This window comes from Xenopus laevis, chromosome 4S, assembly GCF_017654675.1.
Source record: "Xenopus laevis strain J_2021 chromosome 4S, Xenopus_laevis_v10.1, whole genome shotgun sequence".
Classification (NCBI taxonomy): Eukaryota; Metazoa; Chordata; class Amphibia; order Anura; family Pipidae; genus Xenopus; species Xenopus laevis.
Genome location: NC_054378.1, coordinates 20,079,720 through 20,098,610, shown reverse-complemented (window position 1 = coordinate 20,098,610; position 18,891 = coordinate 20,079,720). Strand labels below are relative to the sequence as shown.

The window sequence follows — 18,891 nt, the reverse complement described above, 5'->3', positions numbered from 1 at the left end:
AATTAACCACATTTCCGGGGGGGGGGGGCTCCTTGCAAAAGTCAATTTGCAGAATGATCTATATAGTGCTAACAAATAGGGTTAAGTTTCCCTTTAATATCTCTCTCTGCTTATGATTATGCAACCTTGTGGTTAGTGTCTCACTATGCAATATTAATAACAATTACCAAATATATTTAGTGTATTATGCACTATTATTATCATGGTAAGAATTCATAAAGCTGAGTGAGTCAGTGGGAGCTGCCACATTGCACACTCTTCTATAAAGATTTTACTGCCACAACACAGCAGCAAAACTTTTGGAAAAGGCTTGGGTTTCCAGTATCCCTTACACAGAGGTCTATATTTAACTTACCCTTGCACAACTTCTTTTGTTTTCTAAATCAATAATTGGTTATTTGCCCTTGGATGCTAAATATAGTCCAGCAGTACATAGTTAAACAGCAGCTTAACTCAACAAGCGTGAGTCTTATTTCAGCCTGTGCTACTATGTACTGGGGGACTATATTTAGTTTCAAAGAAAGGAGAAATGTAAATAAAATAATTGTTTGAGTTTGGTCTGTCTCTGTCTTTCAGGGGCTGCTGGGAAATGTAGTTCAGTAGCACAAGTAACAAACACAATGTGTGTCACATATGTATTGGAATGACATCATACAGGGAAGCCATCAGGGATCACAGGTTGGACCCTCTCCCCCATGGGAATTTGGGGGGCTAACAATTGAAGGCTTTCCATTGTATATACAGTATAGTAGTCCAGTTTCCTCTGACTTTTCATTGGACCCTCTATAGGGAAGAATCCCTGATTTGAATAAAACATTGGGTCAGTGTTGTTGCTCTATGTGTGAGACTTTGAATCCCTGTGCTGTTCTGTATTCTTGCTTCTCCCACTGCGGAAGCTGAACTTTATTGTTCTGTGCTCATGAGTCGGAACCTGCCGGCCCTATTTGGCTGATGTTTGACAGGGTGCCAAGGGGCTGTGTTATTGCGGGCTAGGGCTGGCAAGGTGCATTGAATGTGAAGTTGTTCAAGCTGAAACCTGAGACTGAGAGAAATTTCCTGTACTGATCAGACCTGGGGGTCGGGGCTGCCGCAGGTAACTGAGATCTCACCAGGGGACACAGATTTACTGCAGAATCTTCTGTGCTTGACCCGACAATAATCTCAGCACCATCCAGTTCCAGCTTCAAGGTAACTCCCTGGATTCTATAAATGTGCCAGCACTTGGTGTTTACGGAGGGTGGTTGCTCGGGGTCTTGCCTTGTATTGGGCATTGGCCGAGGTGCCCAAGCAGCACAGCACCCAGAGTTATGCAGCAAGAGCAAAGCCTCTACCCCCTATGTCCCTATCAAGGTCAGACTCAGTGAATGGAGTCATTAAAACTTTAATAAGAACAAGAATAAACCAATCGAGGGAAATCTGACTAAAAAAAAATCATCAATTCCATCATATTTTTGCATCGCTTCGTTCAGACACACACTGGGTGCTCTATACTTTTCCTGATCGCAGGAACGATGCTGAATTCTAATGATCTCCCCCAGATCTGCACAAGTTCTCCGGGCTCGGCTTGCGCTGAACCCCTAGCCTCCTATAGCAGCAGCCATTAAAAGGTTAACATGCATCCGATCAGTGCAGTTTATGAGTTGTGTCGCTTTAAGGAACTTGAAGGGCACCCTATCTCCCCAGAGTGCACAGCGGCAATTCAGAATGTTGCTTACAGTAGAGATAGCCATCCAAGTCTCTAGGTATATTGTTGAACTGCAACTGACACCACCCTTAAAGAAATACTGACATCAGAAAATACAATTTTTATATTATCTATCATAACATTGTATTTGATTGCTATTAATAATTTTCCCATAAACGTATTTGCCTGATGCATTTACATTACCTTTCTTACTACCCTGTTCCTCGATGAGGGGGCTGCCATATTTGTGCAGCAGTAGTCTGTTACCATTAGAAACTCTAACTGACAGGTTAAGAAGGGACAGTCAGGTTTGCAAAACAGTCAGGTTTAGGAACTTTAAATAAAAATTACTTACAAAAGCAGAACTATCAGTGAAAAACGTCCTATAGGTAACTTTTAATGTAGATTAATATTTTCAAAATACATTTTTTGGTGTCAGTATCACTTTAATGCTGTTGCTGGCAGTTGCAGTTCAAGGCCAGGGTTACCCATGCTCATGTACTACAGTCGGCCTTGGCCAAATGGACGGGTCCAGTAACAAACACTCTGGGTGGACAGAGACTTATATATCCTAGTTACCTTCAATACCCATTGCATGCTGGGAATTGTAGTCCCTTTCTGCTTAGCTATACCGGCTAAGGGAACACAGCAGGGGTTAATTATATAGAGCTGGCTGATTCACATACCAGATATAAGTATAATGTTCTTACCTGCATCTGCACATGTACCCCACCCCCATTCTCTTTACAATACAACTGCCAGTTTGGCCATGTGACCCTACAGGTGACAGCGAGCAGGCAACTGCCTGTAGCACAATAGCCAGCGCAGGCGAGAGAGCCAGGCACTGATCTGCTCTATAAATACTTCCCTTTCTGAGATGCACAAGTTGTGAATCAGCCACAGCAGCAGCAGCCGCCCTCTCTCTCTCTCTCTCTCTCTCTCTGGGTTGTGGTGCTGCCATTTAGATTGCAAGACTTGTCCCTTATAAGGTGTGCACTCAGCTCAGTGACAGAGCAGAACTTGGGAAGGTGAGACAGAAGTACAGAGACGTTTCCAGGACTGGATCCCCACTGAATTCTACCTGTGCCCAGTGCCCCAGCAAGCAGAAGGCATGGGACTGCCAGCAGCTCTAGGTAAGGGCACTACTCACAGGGGAAAATAAGAATTGTTTGTGGGCAGAAAATATTTCCAAAGCACAAAAGATACCTGTGGGACGACTGTGAATTCCTGTATTCGGCTGTAACCGGATCTGTCTTGGCGAAAAAATACCCCCACGGGGCAACAGATTCAATATGATTATCACACAGGGCAAACCGCTGCTTTTAAACTCATTATTATACAAAAGTATCTAGAAGTATATTGTGCGGACAGAATGCACTTCTACTGGCAACTAGTGGGTTAACTGAAAAAAGAGGAAGTGGTATGTTAACTGTTGTGCTCCCTCTCAGATTATATCTAATTATGTATTTCCTCGTAATAACAGTAAGTGTTATATATATATATAGTTTTTAAATATTTTATTGAGATTTCTGCCCTCTGAAATTTGGGGTAATTAGTGTTAATTCACTTTTATCTTAAGTATCTTTGAAACTTGACATTTAAACAGTACACTATGAGGGTATAGCTTATTGTATGCCCAGAACATTCCTTCTCTGTATATTTGTATTTATACATATGGGAGGAGGGAGGTGCCATATTGATTCCCTTAGACAGTACAGTATGAGGGTATAGCTTATTGTGTGTCCAGAACATTCCTTCTCTGTATATTTGTATTTATACATATAGGTAGGAGGTGCCATATTGATTCTCTTAGACAGTACAGTATGAGTGTATAGCTTATTGTGCGCCCAGAACATTCCTTCTCTGTATATTTGTATTCATACATATGGGAGAAGGGAGGGTATAGCTTATTGTGTGCCCTTATTCTAAAAAGGGTAGTAAATTAACTTTTAGTATGATGTAGACATCAGTAATTTTATTACCATCCAAAGGGAACTAAATATTTTCATTTTTCTCTTCAGAAACTTTCTGGCTACCCTAGCAACCAAGCATCAGTTTGGAAGTTAGTATTAAAGATTAATGGGAGAGGGCCTGAGGAAAAGATAAGTAATTATAAATACAAATATTCATGAAACGGAAGCCTCATAGATGTTTTTATTTGGTTGCCAGGGGTCAATGACCCCTTACAACCAGCGTTTTCAATTGGAATTGGCCCCTCTATACCCCTGCACCCCTAAACTTTGGGAATAATGTTCTGTATCTCACACATATATTGATATTGTTTGTCAAATCCTTTCTGTCCCGCAGCCGAGATGCCTCGCCACTTCCCACGACTGAACATCAATGAGGTGGACGAACAAGTGCGGCTTTTGGCCGAGAAAGTATTTGCGAAAGTTCTCCGGGAAGAGGACAGCAAAGATGCCTTCTCCTTGTTCACCGTTCCCGAGGACTGTCCAATTGGGCAGAAGGAAGCCAAGGAAAGGGAGTTGGAGAAGGATCTCGCAGAGCAGAAGTCGGCGGAGACTGTTAAAAGGTGTGTGTGAGTGTGTGTAGGTGTGAGACTGCTTCCACATGAATGGACCATTGCATAAGGTTTATCCAACTGCATTCCAAGATGTGCCCCGTCATGCTAAGACTTATACAATTAATCCTCCTGTTAGCGCCACTGGACCATAAAATTATTTGCTGCATTTCTCACCAGAAGTCCTGTTTGTGTTATGTTTAAAATAACATTTTTTTGTGTGTGCACTGCCCTGTTTCTTATCATACCTGTCAAGGCCCAGTAGCAAGAGAGGGAACAGGCTCATAGAATAGCATGTGTGTCTCTATAACCACTAACACAACAGATTTCAAAGCATTAAGGCAAGTGACATTTAGGCCTACAAACGGGTCTCAATTGTGACATCACAGGAAATGTTTTGGATAAACAGTGACATGCAAATATATTGTTGCATGGAAATAATGCCCTACATCAAATGGGAAGTAGAGTATTTTGTCAAAGATTGAAGCTCACTCCGCCAGCCTGTTCTCAGGCACATTGTAACTCTTCAAAGAGGTGACATCTGAAGAAATCCACAGAGGTGTTGATTCTGTGTAGTTGTGATAGGATTATCCAATGTGTCATGCAACTCCTAAATACAGGCGTTACTTGTGAGAGTTGCATGAATGGATGGTTTGAACGAGGCGTGAAAGAGGCGATTCATGTCAAGGTGGAGAGACCATCCCTGAACAGAGGCGGGGGCCTTCGACACCACCTGTCTGCTACATACAATGATGTTCCAACAACTGTAACCTGGCGGATTCAGAACACTTCACACATCCATTCATGCAACTCTCACAAGTAACACCTGTATCTAGGAGTTGCATGACACATTGGATAATCCTATCACAGCTACACAGAATCTACACCTCTGTGAATTTTCTTCAGATGTCACCTCTTTGAAGAGTTACAATGTGCCATTGTAAATGGATTAGTGGAAGAGTTTATATGCCGAAAACTTCCCACACCAGTCAGTTGAACTGAAGAAGCTGCTCGGATGAGTAGTGAAACATCTTCATTGATTACTCAGCAAGTCCAGTTGTTTTTAGATTGACCTATACTAGATATACCATGACCTGGATGAATGAAAATCTTCATAGTCATGTAGGTGCTGTTGGTAGTGACCCCTACTTTGCCTGTTTACACTGGTTCTGTGCGATTTATTGCTGTAGTTTCCCTATATCGCTTCTTTAGGATTACTGATTAACAAATGAGCAAATGAGAAGCTGCACAGTCCAATCAGAGTTTCCTGCCCTAGCATTTAATTGCTGATGGGTTACATGGGGTTACTGTCCTGATGCAAATGTGCCCTGTAACTTCCTTAGTGAATAAACATTCCTATAATGAGATTGACATCACGTGACTAATGCTGTTTACACACCTTACAGGAGGTTTAACACTTTCAATACCTGAGCACATTGCTCTTGCATTACTGCATCCTAGCACAACTTGTAACCCTGAGCAATGATACAATGTTGCAGAGTCACAGGCAGGGATAAACATAGGGACCTTAATCTGATTTAATAAGAGTATTCCAAAGGGTTTCCATGCCTCTCTCTTGTGTTTATTACATTGTCACTACGTTGCAGCCGGTGGCAATCTATATGTCGCTCTCATGCCGGTTATGTTAGGCCTTTATACGATCTATCCTTTATCCATCATGAGAGAAGAGCGGGAATAGCTGAGGTACTGCACTGTGTTTTTTATTCATAGCAGAAGTAGCCTGTTAATCCTTGCTGTAAGTGTGTATGTATGCAGGTCAGCAATGCAGAAGCTGTAGTGTCATCTTTCCTGTGCCACAAGGTGGTACTGCAACAGCCCAGGCTAAAAGATGAGAAACTTTGGCCACTGGAGGGTCCCTAATATGATGGCACCCCCAGTATCTTTTTGAGCATTAGGCGGACCATTTCAAAAAATCCTTTTACTAAACCCTGATCCTCTAAAGAACTGAACTATTATTCCCTGCTATCGGAGCTCAGAAGCAGAGGCAATGGGCAAAGCACAGCACAGTTGGGTGAATTGGAGCTGACTGTGCCAAATGCACTTTCCTATTGCACCCCTAAATAACCACCCCACTCCTGCACCTTTGCACAAAACAAACACACTTTTCCTCGAAACTATGTTCTCCACCATTAATATTTCTTTTTATTGTGGGATTTCACAGGAAGAAAAGCTTTAAGATGATCCGATCCCAGTCGATGTCCTTGCAAATCCCGACCCACGACTGGAAGATCCCCACAGTCTCTCCCATCGCATCTCCAGTTTCCCCAGTGGAACCAGACGCATCAGTCTTTAGGGGACCAGCACCGACTGCCCCACTGCCATTTGATGGGCTGGAATTTCAGAGAGTCACAATAAGTGGAGATTACTGTGCTGGGGTAAGGAATTTTATATTTAATGATATACTGTATTTATATTTTCGTGATGAATTGTGCTTAGTACAGGGGAATACATATTTATGGGATCTCTCTGTACAGGCTATGACCAAATTTAGGGGCTGTTTCTGCTGAATTGTGATTAGTACATGGGAATACCTATGCTGCCATAGTTGTATGTGATCTCTCTGTACAGGTTATGAGCAAATTTAGGGGATGTTCCTGCTGAATTGTGCTTAGTACAGGGGAATACCTATGATCTCTCTGTACAGACTATGAGCAAACTCAGGGGGGCTGTTCCTGCTGAACTGTCATTAGTATATTGGAATACCTATGCTACCATAGTTTTATGGGATCTCTCTGTACAGGCTATGAGCAAACTTAGGGGCTGTTCCTGCTTAATTGTGCTTAGTACAGGGGAATACCTATGATCTCTCTGTACAGACTATGAGCAAACTCAGGGGGGCTGTTCTTGCTGAACTGTCATTAGTATATTGGAATACCTATGCTACCATAGTTTAATGGGATCTCTCTGTACAGGCTATGAGCAAACTTAGGGGGGATGTTCCTGCTGAACTGTCATTAGTATAAGGGAATGCCTAGGCAGTGATGCCTACTAATTGGTTTCGGTGGCATTGGATGACAGGTGACTGTAGATGACTATGAGCAGGCAGCCACCAGCCTTGCAAAAGCCCTGATCATCCGGGAGAAATATTCTCGGCTGGCATACCATCGCTACCCCCGCACCACATCCCAGTACCTGTGCACCATGAATGGCAAAGAAAGCTGGAAAATTGAAGATGAAGTCTATCCAGGTAACAGTCTCACCTGTGTATCTGACTGTCCCTTTCACTTCTCTGGTTCTGACTCTTGAAACAATGTAGCAGAAGAGCGTAGAAGAAAGCAGAAGAATTCCTCCAAGTCTGTCCATTATCTGGCTTCTGCTACATTGTTTCCAAAATCAGAACCAGCAGTGCAGAAGCTATAACATACGCTGCTTTCAATTGCAGTCTAAGGAACCTTTAATGAACACATTACAATATAACTGTGATTTTCCTTCAACAGAGTTTAACCCTCCTCCTGGCGACAAAGAGGACCCCTATAATCTTGAGAACGTTCCCCAGAATCTTCACTATGTGGTGAGCATGAAAGGCGGAATCCCTTATGTTTACGACAACAAAGCCAAGATGGAGGCCAACGAGCCGCGCAGTTTGCCTTACCCGGACCTGGAGACGTACACGCTGGACCTGAGCCACATACTCGCACTTATAGCCGATGGCCCCACGTAAGTGTCTCTGCATTATGTAATGAACCCCCTTTCTCCATTGTCAGTATATGTGCTGGGCAACACCCCTGAACCCCAACAGCTACAGACCCACTGAGCTGCTACTGTACCCCATGTCAGGGCATAACAAGCATTACCCAGGCTACAAACTGTACAGGTGGAACAGTAAGTTCCTATAAAATATTATTTATATACTGTATGTAAATGCAACTAATGAGATACCAGGAACAAAAACACATCACATTGACTGGCACATTTGCCGCATGCTTTAGGAGTGAGGGATCATGTGACACATTAACGCCTGGGTGTGTCTCCATCAGTCGTTAGCAACTCGTTATTATAAAGGGCAACTGTCATCACATAGTTTCCCCTTTTATCATATGTTGCTACATTTTATGCACAGTCATGCCTCGATGTACACGTGTGGGCGGCGATGGGTTCAGTAGCTGGTTATGCAAGGCTGAATCTGTCACTCTTATTTAATCGCATACAGTATTTACTGATTTTTTTTAGGAAACGACCTGCTGTTTATTTAAGCCAAGCAGACCTCAGTCAGCAGAAAATTAAGTTAGTTAAAAGAGGAAAGGCATGTGCAGTTTCTCTGGTCATTTGGAAGCAACGCAATGTTTGGCAGCTTTCCGTCTGACTCTGGGTCACAACAGGGCCACAAACACAGACATCCCCCCTATAATGATACTCCTAACCCCTGTGCTGCCATTACTGCCCTTACCTAACCCAGTCGCTATCTGTGCAGTCCTAAATCATAGACCCAGAAAGGGAGCAGCTTACAGGCACATGGGTGGGCTTTTTTTTGTGTCATGACTTTGTACTTGTTCATACCTGAAAGAGTTAAGTTAGTTTAGTATGGCCAATTCTAAACAACTTTTCAGTTAGTCTTCATTATTTCTTTTTTACATTTTTTTAATGATCTGTCTTCTTCTTCTGACTCTTTCCAGCTTTAGAAAACAAATGCTCTTTAAGCTACAAATTTGCCTCTCTTATTCATATTCCAGTCTCTTATTCAAATCAGTGCATGGTTGCTAGGGGAATGTGGACCCTAGCAACCAGATGGCTAAAATTGCAAACTGGAGAGCTGCTGAATAAAAAGCTAAATAACTCAAAAACCACATATAATAGAAAAATGAAAACCAACTGCAAATTATCTCAGAATATCCATGTTTACCTACTAAGAGTTAACTTTAGGGATGCACCGAATCCAGGATTCGGTTTGGGATTCGGCCAGGATTCTGCCTTTTTTAGCAGGATTCGGCCAAATCCTTCTGCCCAGCCCAAATCCAAATCCTAATTTGCATGCAAATTAGGGACAGGAAGGCAAATTGCGTTACTTTTTGTCACAAAACAAGGAAATAAAAAATGTTTTCCCCTCCGCACCCCTAATTTGCATATGCAAATTAGGATTTGGATTCAGTATTCGGCAGAATCTTTCGCACAGGATTCTGGGGTTTGGCCAAATCCAAAATAGTGGATTCGGTGCACCCCTAGTGAACTTAAAGGTGAACAACCTCTTTAAAGCTCAGGGACTCGCATGAGAGCAAGGCATTGCTTAAAGGACCAGTAACAGTATTTCTTTTCTTTTTAAAAAAAAAAAACACCAACACTGTTTAAACTTTTAATTCACAAAGCTTTTATTAAGAAATTGCTTACCGTTTCCCTACATGCGCTCCTCTTCTGAAACTGTGACAGGGCGATCCATTGTGCTTAGGGTTGCCAACTTTTCTGGAAAAAAATACGGGCCTTCCTATATATTTATCTTTTTTCCCTATTAATAATATTGGGATCAACCATCATTTTTAAAATACTGGCCAGGTGGCAACCCTAATCGTGTGGTGCTCGATTTCTCCTCCCTGCCTTCTATAGGAGATAGCCATGGAGGAGAAAAGACGATGGATCGTCGCCCTGTTAAAAAGAACAATTTTTTTTTTTAAAAAAAATTGCTGTTACTGGTCCTTTAAAGATTCATCTCCTCCTCAGGAAAACCTACTGTCACCGAAGACTGAATTTCCTGGGCTCCAAGTTTAATCTCCATGAGATGTTGAATGAGATGGCGGAACTGAAGGAGCTGAAGAGCGTGCCGCATCGCGACTTCTATAACGTCAGGAAGGTACGGCCGCAATGTTTGGGTGTACGGGTCACTGCTCTTGGGCAAAGTTACTGCCATTTGATTGGTTGTTGGGGGATCTATTTACTACTGATATCCCCCAGCAAATAGTGTCATGTAGTGATGGTCACAACGTCAGCAAAGCATAATGAGACTTAATGTCATTGGTGTGTTAGGTGGACACTCACATCCATGCAGCCGCCTGCATGAACCAGAAGCACCTACTGAGATTTATCAAGCACACCTACCGCACCGAGCCCGACAGGGTGGTGGCAGAGAGAAATGGGCAGAAGATCACCCTGAAAGAGCTGTTTGAGGGTCTCCACATGGACCCCTACGATCTGACTGTCGACTCTTTGGATGTTCATGCTGTGAGTCTATCTGTGCTGCATATGGAGCAGAGGAAAGGCAAAGCTGTTACTATATGTCCAGTGATCCTAACGCTCTGACTCTGTTACAGGGGAGACAAACGTTTCATCGCTTTGACAAATTCAATGCCAAATACAATCCAGTCGGTGCCAGCGAGCTCCGAGACCTCTACATAAAGACTGAGAATTACATCGGAGGAGAATATTTTGCTCGTATTATCAAGGTAAATTGCCCTGCTTTATGGCTGAGATTCTAGCTATCTGTATAACAGAGCATTCTGTTCCAGTGGCTGCAAAGATCCTATCTGATCCCCATTGAAAGCAGCAGTTTTGCCCTGCTTTATGGCAGCTGAGATTCTAGCTATCTGTATAGCAGAGCATTCTGTCCCAGCAGCTGTACAGATCATATCTGATCCTCATTGGAAGCAGCAGTCCTGCCCTGCTTTATGGCTGAGTTTCTTGCTATCTGTATAACAGAGCATTCTGTCCCAGCAGCTGCACAGATCCTATCTGATCCCCATTGGAAGCAGCAGTCCTGCCCTGCTTTATGGATGAGATTACTAATTAAAGAATCAATGGGTTTTACTGTGGATGATATATTTGCCTTTGTCACCATTTCTGATGTGGAATATGAGGTTAGCTTTAAATTGTCTCAAGGTCTGGATAAATTCTGGAGCCTCTATGAGGGGAAAAAGGCCTCCCCTGAGTGGAACGGCTTTAAGGCTTTCCCAGTCTCTAAGCCTGGGGTTAAGAATGTGACAATCACCTTTAAGAATAAGTCTGTCCCACCTGAGGATGTCATGGTGTGACTTAAGAGGCAATGCACGGTCCTGTCCCCTTTCACTCGCTTGTACAACGAGGAAGGTTTCTGGGTGGTGGGTTGGAAGGTTCAGGTCCGGCTGAATGTCCATAATAACGTTACAGACCATTTGCCTAATTCTGTTTTAAATGTGGCTCCAGGCGGCATCTGGCAGGGGCCTTCTCCCTAAAGGTGTGTGTCATGTGTGGGGCCAAGGGCCCTGTCAGTAAGGAGTGCGACATGGTCAGGTGTAATCTGTGCATGCAACTTGGTCACACAGATTGACAATGCCCAGAGGCTTGGCACAATATTGTAAAGAACTGCCCCAATGTGGAAAGTGAATTTTCTCAGTCTGATGGTCAGGAGGAGAGACAGGGTGATGGAGAAAGGGAAAGTGGAGTTCTGCCTTTAAAGGAAAAACCTGAAGAGAACCTTGTTAGGCATCAGGTTTAGCCACAGACTGGGGATACAGAGGGTGGTGGCTGGAAGACAGTTGGCTCAAAATCAAAGAAGAGTAAGAAGGAGAGGATGGTATTGAGGCCAGACCTAGAAATCTCTAATAGTTTTGTTCTCCCGGAGGGAAATAGTTGGGAGGATTTGACTGATGAGGAGGAACTGAAAAGAATGGAGAAGGAAGAAGGGACGTTGTGAAGTTAAAAAGAAAGAAGAAAAGTAAGGCAAAAAAGGTTCCCTCTGCAGTTTCATCCCCAGAAGAGAAAAGGGAGGAGAAAATGCAGGACCAATCTACACAGGGTAATTCAGAGGCTGCATTAGAAGGAATAACAGAGGAAAAGGGAAAGAAAAAGGAAGGGAAGGATAGAGGATTAGGAGGAGTGGGAGCACTTTGGTGACGAGATTTCATATTAAATGGATGAAGGCTGTTCATCAGGTTTGGGAAGTTTCAGTATAAGAGGAGTGGGAGGAAGTGTTGGGGAAACAGCCTAAATCCCCAGGGTGCAGTCACCGAGCTTCTGAGTAATGGTCCAATGCCGTATCATCAATTTAATATCTGAATTTGTATAATAAGCAAATGTAATTGTCTTTTGTTTGTTGTTTATTGATTGTATGTTCTTACTTGTTATTGATTTTATTATTAATAAAAATATTCCTATCTGATCCCCATTGGAAGCAGCAGTCCTGCCATGCTTTATGGCTGAGATTCTAGCTATCCATTTATCTATTCCCAGCACCAGTAACCCTTTTCCCCTCTGTGATCTATACAGGAGGTCGCTCAAGAGCTGGAAGAGAGTAAGTACCAGTACACAGAGCCGCGCTTTTCTATATATGGTCGAGCGCCTGAAGAATGGGACAGTTTAGCAAAATGGTTCATCAAACACAAACTGTATTCACCCAACATGCGCTGGATCATCCAAGTGCCCCGAATATAGTAAGTGCCAGATGATGTGAGCTAAAGTTTGCAGACTCAAGCAGTGGGTGGGACTGGAATACTCTGATGGCAGCTTACAGGGGAATAGCCAGGGCATCTGTAACCTGGGTTTGGAGTTTTGCGCAATATCCCTGTGACTATTTACCTGGGTAATATCTGAAGCAGGAGGAGACAGAGAAGAGGATATTAAACAGTATTCAAGGATAAGTAATCTCAGAGGAAACAATATAAAATTATACTGAGTGTTTAGTTGTTCCTATTGTTCTGCGTGGGGGGGGAGGGGTGCAGAGTCGGAAAGTGTAATTATATAATATCTGTGCAGCCTTATGTCTCATAATCCCTCTCAATGACCATAAAGGCAAACAATTGGCTGGTGCTTTTGGCAGGGGAGTCCAATCATCACCCTCCGGCTATCGTTGTACTAAATTGTCCCAGCCACAGCTCAAGGCTGTTCTATTGTATTCCTCTGATGTTTTCCTTGGCAAAAATCAAATGGCTCATGTCGACTATCCCTGAGAGTGATGTGAAAACCCAGCTGACTCGTGTTAAGGACCAGGGAGAAACCGTATGAGCCCCCGGGGCAAATGTTTCATGCGATACTAAGTGTCATGATAATGTAAAAGAGGAAGTTTTGTTTCCCCTGAAGCTTTTGCATTTCTGTGGAAATGAGGCACTAATTGCACAGGAACTAACGATGGGGCAATGTAAGTTAAAGCAGAGAGGGGGGGGGGGAACTGATCATTAACCCTGTGAGCACCAACATTCAGCAGTTTGCTAGATCTCTTGGCTGGGACCCTGATGTTCTGGGATATAAAATACAAATGGAATTGAGGGGGGAGGGCACAAGTAGTAGAGTCTAAGGATACAATTATGCAATGGGAAAGGCAATAAGGGCACAATTATTTGGGTGTCTCCCCAATTGGATAATATCTGCCCATTGTTACCAAAATGTATCAGTTCCTATTATTTTCCTATCATTTCAGCGACATTTTTAAATCGAAGAAAATCCTTCCGGATTTTGGCAAAATGCTGGAGAATATCTTCTTGCCTCTATTTGAGGCTACAATTAACCCCACAGATCACAAGGAGCTCTACCTCTTCCTGAACTATGTAAGTCATCCGCCCTTAAGTGACTCACCCCGAGGGGGCAGTACCGGAGACATTAATGCCCTGGGTCATTGTTTCAGGTGACGGGTTTCGACAGCGTCGATGACGAATCCAAACACAACGATCACATGTTCACGTACAAGAGTCCCAACCCGGATGAATGGTGCCAGGAGCAGAACCCCCCGTATAGTTACTATTTGTACTTCATGTACGCCAACATCATGCTGCTCAACAACCTGCGCAAGTAAGTGCTTCTGGGTCTAACCACACAACAGTTAAAAGCCTCGTCCATTTACTTAGCCTTTAATTTAAAAAGAAAATTCTTTCTCTGTATATTTTTATTCATACATAAGACAATAGAAACCCCCTTGTATTAAACAGATTGATTTCTAACACAGTTTAGGGGGAATATACTGTGTGGGTGGGGTTCAGTCCACAAGCAGTACCCTGAGAGGGTACCATAAAAAACTCCACAACCAACTTGTTCACCCCTCTCTAAAGATTTGCCTATGTCCTTCAGGGAGAGAGGGATGAGTACATTCCTGTTCAGACCCCACTGTGGGGAGGCTGGTTCCATCACTCACCTCGTCTCAGCGTTCATAACAGCCGACAACATCTCTCATGGACTCAACCTTAAAAAGGTAACAATTGGGAAAAACTTTTAGCCACATGACATTGAAAACCATGACTTGTTTAAATGATAATCAACGTATCCTCTATATTGACAGTAGCACGTGGCAGCCACTAGGTGTCAGGTTGAGACAATGTCTAAAAGTTTCTTGTGCAATTTATGTGTTCCAGAGTCCAGTTCTGCAGTACCTGTATTATCTGGCCCAAATTCCCATCGCCATGTCCCCACTTAGCAACAACAGCCTCTTCCTGGAATATTCCAAGAATCCACTGAGGGAATTTCTACATAAAGGACTTGTGGTCTCTCTGTCCACTGATGATCCAATGCAGTTCCACTACACCAAGGTATGTGGGCTCCCCACTCTGTACAGAACTGACAAAACCCACATCCATAAATACAAATATACAGAGAAGGAATGTTCTGGGCACACAATAAGCTATACCCTCATACTGTACTGTCTAAGGGAATCAATATGGCTCCTCCCATATGTATAAATACAAATATACAGAGAAGGAATGCTCTGGGCACACAATAAGCTATACCCTCATACTGTACTGTCTAAGGGAATCAATATGGCACTTCCTACCCATATGTATAAATACAAATATTCAGAGAAGGAATGTTCTGGGCACACAATAAGCTATACCCTCATACTGTACTGTCTAAGGGAACCAATATGGCACCTCCCTCCTCCCATATGTATAAATACAAATATACAGAGAAGGAATGTTCTGGGCACACAATAAGCTATACCCTCATACTTTACTGTCTAAGGCAGTGATCCCCAACCAGTAGCTCGCGAGCAACATGTTGCTCTCCAACCCCTTGGATGTTGCTCCCAGGGGCCTCAAAGCAGGTGCTTATTTTTGAATTCCAGGCTTGGAGGTGAGTTTTATTGCATTAAAACCAGGTGCACTGCCAAACAGAGTCTCAATGTAGGTTGACAATCCACATAGGAGCTACTAAATGGCCAATCACAGCCCTTATTTGGTACTCCAGGAACATTTTTCATGCTAGTGTTGCTCCCCAACTCCTTTTACTTCTGAATGTTGCTCACGGGTTGTAAAGGTTGGGGATCCCTGGTCTAAGGGAAACAATATGCCTCCTCCTACCCATTTGTATAAATACAAATATACAAGGAAGGAATGTTCTGGGCACACAATAAGCTATACCCTTATACTGTACTGTCTAAAAGGTACTGTCCATAGGTATCTAATGTATTATATGTAATGTTATGTAGGAGGCACTAATGGAAGAATATGCCATAGCAGCCCAAGTATGGAAGCTCAGTACATGCGACCTGTGTGAGATCGCAAGGAACAGCGTGCTGCAGAGTGGCCTCTCCGACAAGGTAAGATACCCCTGACACAAACAATTGCAAAACTGGTTCTCATTGCCATAGGAATAGTAAAATAGTGATTATCTCTATAATCGCACAATCACTGAGCCTATGCTGCCTATGTTGCAGTTCGGTTGTGCTGCCACTAGAGGCACTATTAATCTACTACACACTCATGATTGGCAGGTAACTCATTTGCATCTGTCCCTTGGCCAAATGTCCCCCTCTCGGACAATCCCGGTCTTGCTATTTCATTGTTTTGTCCAGAGAAAGAAGCTGCTGGAGACTTTCTTCCTGACCCACCAAATGTATTCTGTTGTGAGACCACGAGGTGGCGCCTCTGTCCGTCAGGCCTTCATAGAATGTTCAGCACAATCACCAGCTAGAAGGGACTGCAAATCACTGCCACTGGGAAGCAATTCCTTTTCACAATTCCTAATATGTGTCTAGCACCCCCCAATATTCCATCTGCAGACCTCCAAAGTAATTACATAGAACTCCCAGCATCCCTCACAACATAGCATGGACCATGGGTTAATATACGGGGATTAGCTGGACCCATCACAGATTTCAATCTGAAAACCCAGTCCCCAAACATTCCATATAACAGATCGTATTACTTGTAATGCTTCTATAGCTCATAATCATCAGCTATGGGTAACAGACATTAATAACTAATTCTGATTTTTTTTTTTTTTTTTACTTTACTCACAGGAAAAGAAACATTTCTTGGGGGTCGGTTACTTGAAAGAAGGCCCAGAGGGGAACGATATCAGCAGAACCAACGTGGCACAGATCCGTATGGCCTACAGATATGAGACTCTATGTAACGAGCTGAGCTTCTTGGCGGATGCTATGAATTCACCACATCTCACTGGTGCTAAACCATAATGGATTTGAAGCCACAAATGAGAGGAAAAATCCTCAGCCTCCCTGAACTCCAGTGCCTCGCAAATCTCCATTGTGGGTCAATCCATGTACTTATCTGAATGTTCTTGTAACAATGCTGCCTGACAAGACTCATTTTAGATTTTATTATCCACATCATGTGCAGCACACTGATATAACCCACAGAAAGGCACCACCATCTGTTGAAGAACTACAGCTCCCAGCACCACTTTGCAAGCTGTAGTTCTGCAACACTTAACGGGAAAGCCAATCTCAAGACACAATGCTGTATATGAGAGAGTCCCTAGTAACATTCATAGTTATCGAACTAACCATATCAGGAGCTCATCAGAACTAAAGATAACTGTGCGAAGGCTTTGATCATGGGCGCAGCCATTTTGTAACTCCCACTTTCTGCCATTCAAAAGAGCATAAAATGGAGGACAGTAAACTGTAAGGAGATCGATTACAAGCTTAAATAACATGCCACAGGGTTTTGAAATTTTTATATAGGCACTGAGAACTGTTAAGATATTAAGTTCAGTCACATGTACCACAATATTGAGTTAATACACGCGTATTTTAAAAAAATGCTTTTGTGTTTTCAAGATGGCATTGTATTGTTGGAATTTAATATATCTTTACCTCTAAAATTCTGAGAGTGCATTACTAGAGGCACAGCTAAACCCTCATACTGTACAGCAATATGGCAGCTCCTACCCATATGTACAGAGAAGATCTGGGACCAATCACATGGATATATTGTCTCTGAATCAAAAAGCCCACACAGCAGTTAGCGCATATGCCCCCATAGCCTGCACAGCTGGGACATTGTATCCTGCCTTGTAAATTCTATGTACAGTGAGTGCACAATCAGGAAGGAGAAGTTTCCCAGGGTCTTTAGCATCAGGTGCTTGATGTATTTACAGACATTCCCCCTGGGACTCTAGCTATTCCCAAGCTGTGGGGTGGAAGTGCTTGTAACCCCTGTAGCTATTTAGAGTCTACCTTAACCCCACATGCTATTCCTGCCAATCCCATGCTGATTTCAACGTACTCAAATATATTCTGACACCGCCAGTGTTACCCATGAACGTTCTATGTTCCTTTCGGAGTGGGTTCAAGCAGGAACGGGCTGTTTTTTTTTTTTTTGTGTTGCATTATGTTTACAGTTGTACTATACTGTAAGTCTATATGATATATTTTTGTTTTGTAAAGGATATGTTTGAAACACATTTAATAAAGCTGGTGCCACATCTTCTATCCAATCTTTTCATGGGAAGTTCTATGAACATTAGGGGCAGATGCCGCCCCTCTCCCACTCCGCGCTTAAAATTCAGCGGGTTTGGAGCGGGTCAAAGGGGGGCAGCATCGCTAGTGCATTGAGCACAATAGCGCTCTCTGCACAAGCGGAGCCGAATTTCTGAGTTAAAACCCAGAAATTCAGCTCTTAAAGTTACAAGAGGTGGCTTTTTGCAGCCCCTTGTAACTGCCCTCTCGCTGCCGCCTGAGGCAAACTTCTCATCTTGCCTTATGGCAGGAACGGCCCTGGTTAGGGGAATGGGATTCTAGGAAACTTGAGCCTGATGAATATGAGTCATGTGACTAAATGCCCCCCACACACGTATTAAAGTGATACTGACCCTAAAAAACTACTTTTTAAAATATGAATATACATTAAAAGTTACATATAGGTCGTGTTGATCATTTTTTTGCTGAGAGGTTTGTTTATCTAAGTTATTGTTAGTTGAAGTTTCTAAACCTGACTGTTTTGACAACCTGACTGTCGCATCTCAGCCTGTTAGTTAAAGTTTCTAATGCTAAAGTACTCCTGCTGCACAAATATGGCAGCCTCCTCATACAGGAACATGGGGCATCAGTTAATGTAAAAGCATTATGCAAATACTTTATGGCAAAGGTATAAGTTGCTTTCAAAGGCAATATTATGATAGATGTAAAAGAGTTTAATTTCTGGTGTTAGTATCTCTTTAAAAAAAAGCAGTTTCAGAACCATGCTTTTATGATATTAATATATTTTTCAATAATTTGCTTATTCCTCAACCCAATATTACTCCCTGGAAGCAACATCATTGGAGGTTGGACATCCCTAATCACAAGCCTACTAACCTCCCCCACCTGCATTTTTTTTTTTCACTTAGACTAAATCACCACCTGCTTCTGTCTTTAAAGCCATTCATCTTACTTGGTCTTAAAGGGATACTGTCATGGTTTTTCTCAAAATGCATCCGTTAATAGTGCTGCTCCAGCAGACTTCTGCACTGAAATCCATTTTTCAAAAGAGCAAACTGATTTTCTAAATTTCATTTTGAAATCGGACATGGGGCTAGACATATTGTCAGTTTCCCAGGT

At 42.8% G+C, this 18,891-nt stretch overlaps 1 protein-coding gene across 3 annotated transcripts; it reads left to right on the top strand.

Annotated features, from left to right (window-relative positions):
* Positions 1-995: 995 nt before the first annotated feature.
* ampd3.S (adenosine monophosphate deaminase 3 S homeolog) lies at positions 996-17,782 on the top strand. Of its 3 annotated transcripts, none has more exons than XM_018260311.2 (16): positions 997-1,188; positions 2,674-2,817; positions 3,992-4,217; positions 6,388-6,601; positions 7,245-7,413; positions 7,664-7,883; positions 9,876-10,005; positions 10,179-10,373; positions 10,463-10,594; positions 12,393-12,556; positions 13,540-13,666; positions 13,744-13,907; positions 14,184-14,304; positions 14,465-14,638; positions 15,535-15,645; positions 16,348-17,782. In XM_018260311.2, exons 2-16 carry the CDS (start codon positions 2,796-2,798, stop codon positions 16,522-16,524), a joined length of 2,346 nt encoding a protein of 781 aa, XP_018115800.1. In that variant the 5' UTR covers positions 997-1,188; positions 2,674-2,795; the 3' UTR covers positions 16,525-17,782. The 3 variants fall into 3 exon arrangements, with proteins under 3 accessions (XP_041416942.1, XP_018115800.1, XP_041416941.1); XM_041561007.1 differs by having other exon boundaries at positions 2,562-2,817; XM_041561008.1 differs by lacking the exon at positions 2,674-2,817 and having other exon boundaries at positions 996-1,188.
* The last annotated feature ends 1,109 nt before the right edge of the window (positions 17,783-18,891 follow it).

Excerpts from the sequence above, each read along its gene's own strand:
- ampd3.S (XM_018260311.2), top strand. The coding sequence starts at position 2,796 with ATGGGACTGCCAGCAGCTCTAG. Across the intron at positions 10,374-10,462 it reads ACTCTTTGGATGTTCATGCT|GGGAGACAAACGTTTCATCG; the intron begins GTGAGTCTATCT and ends ACTCTGTTACAG. Across the intron at positions 13,667-13,743 it reads TCTACCTCTTCCTGAACTAT|GTGACGGGTTTCGACAGCGT; the intron begins GTAAGTCATCCG and ends TCATTGTTTCAG.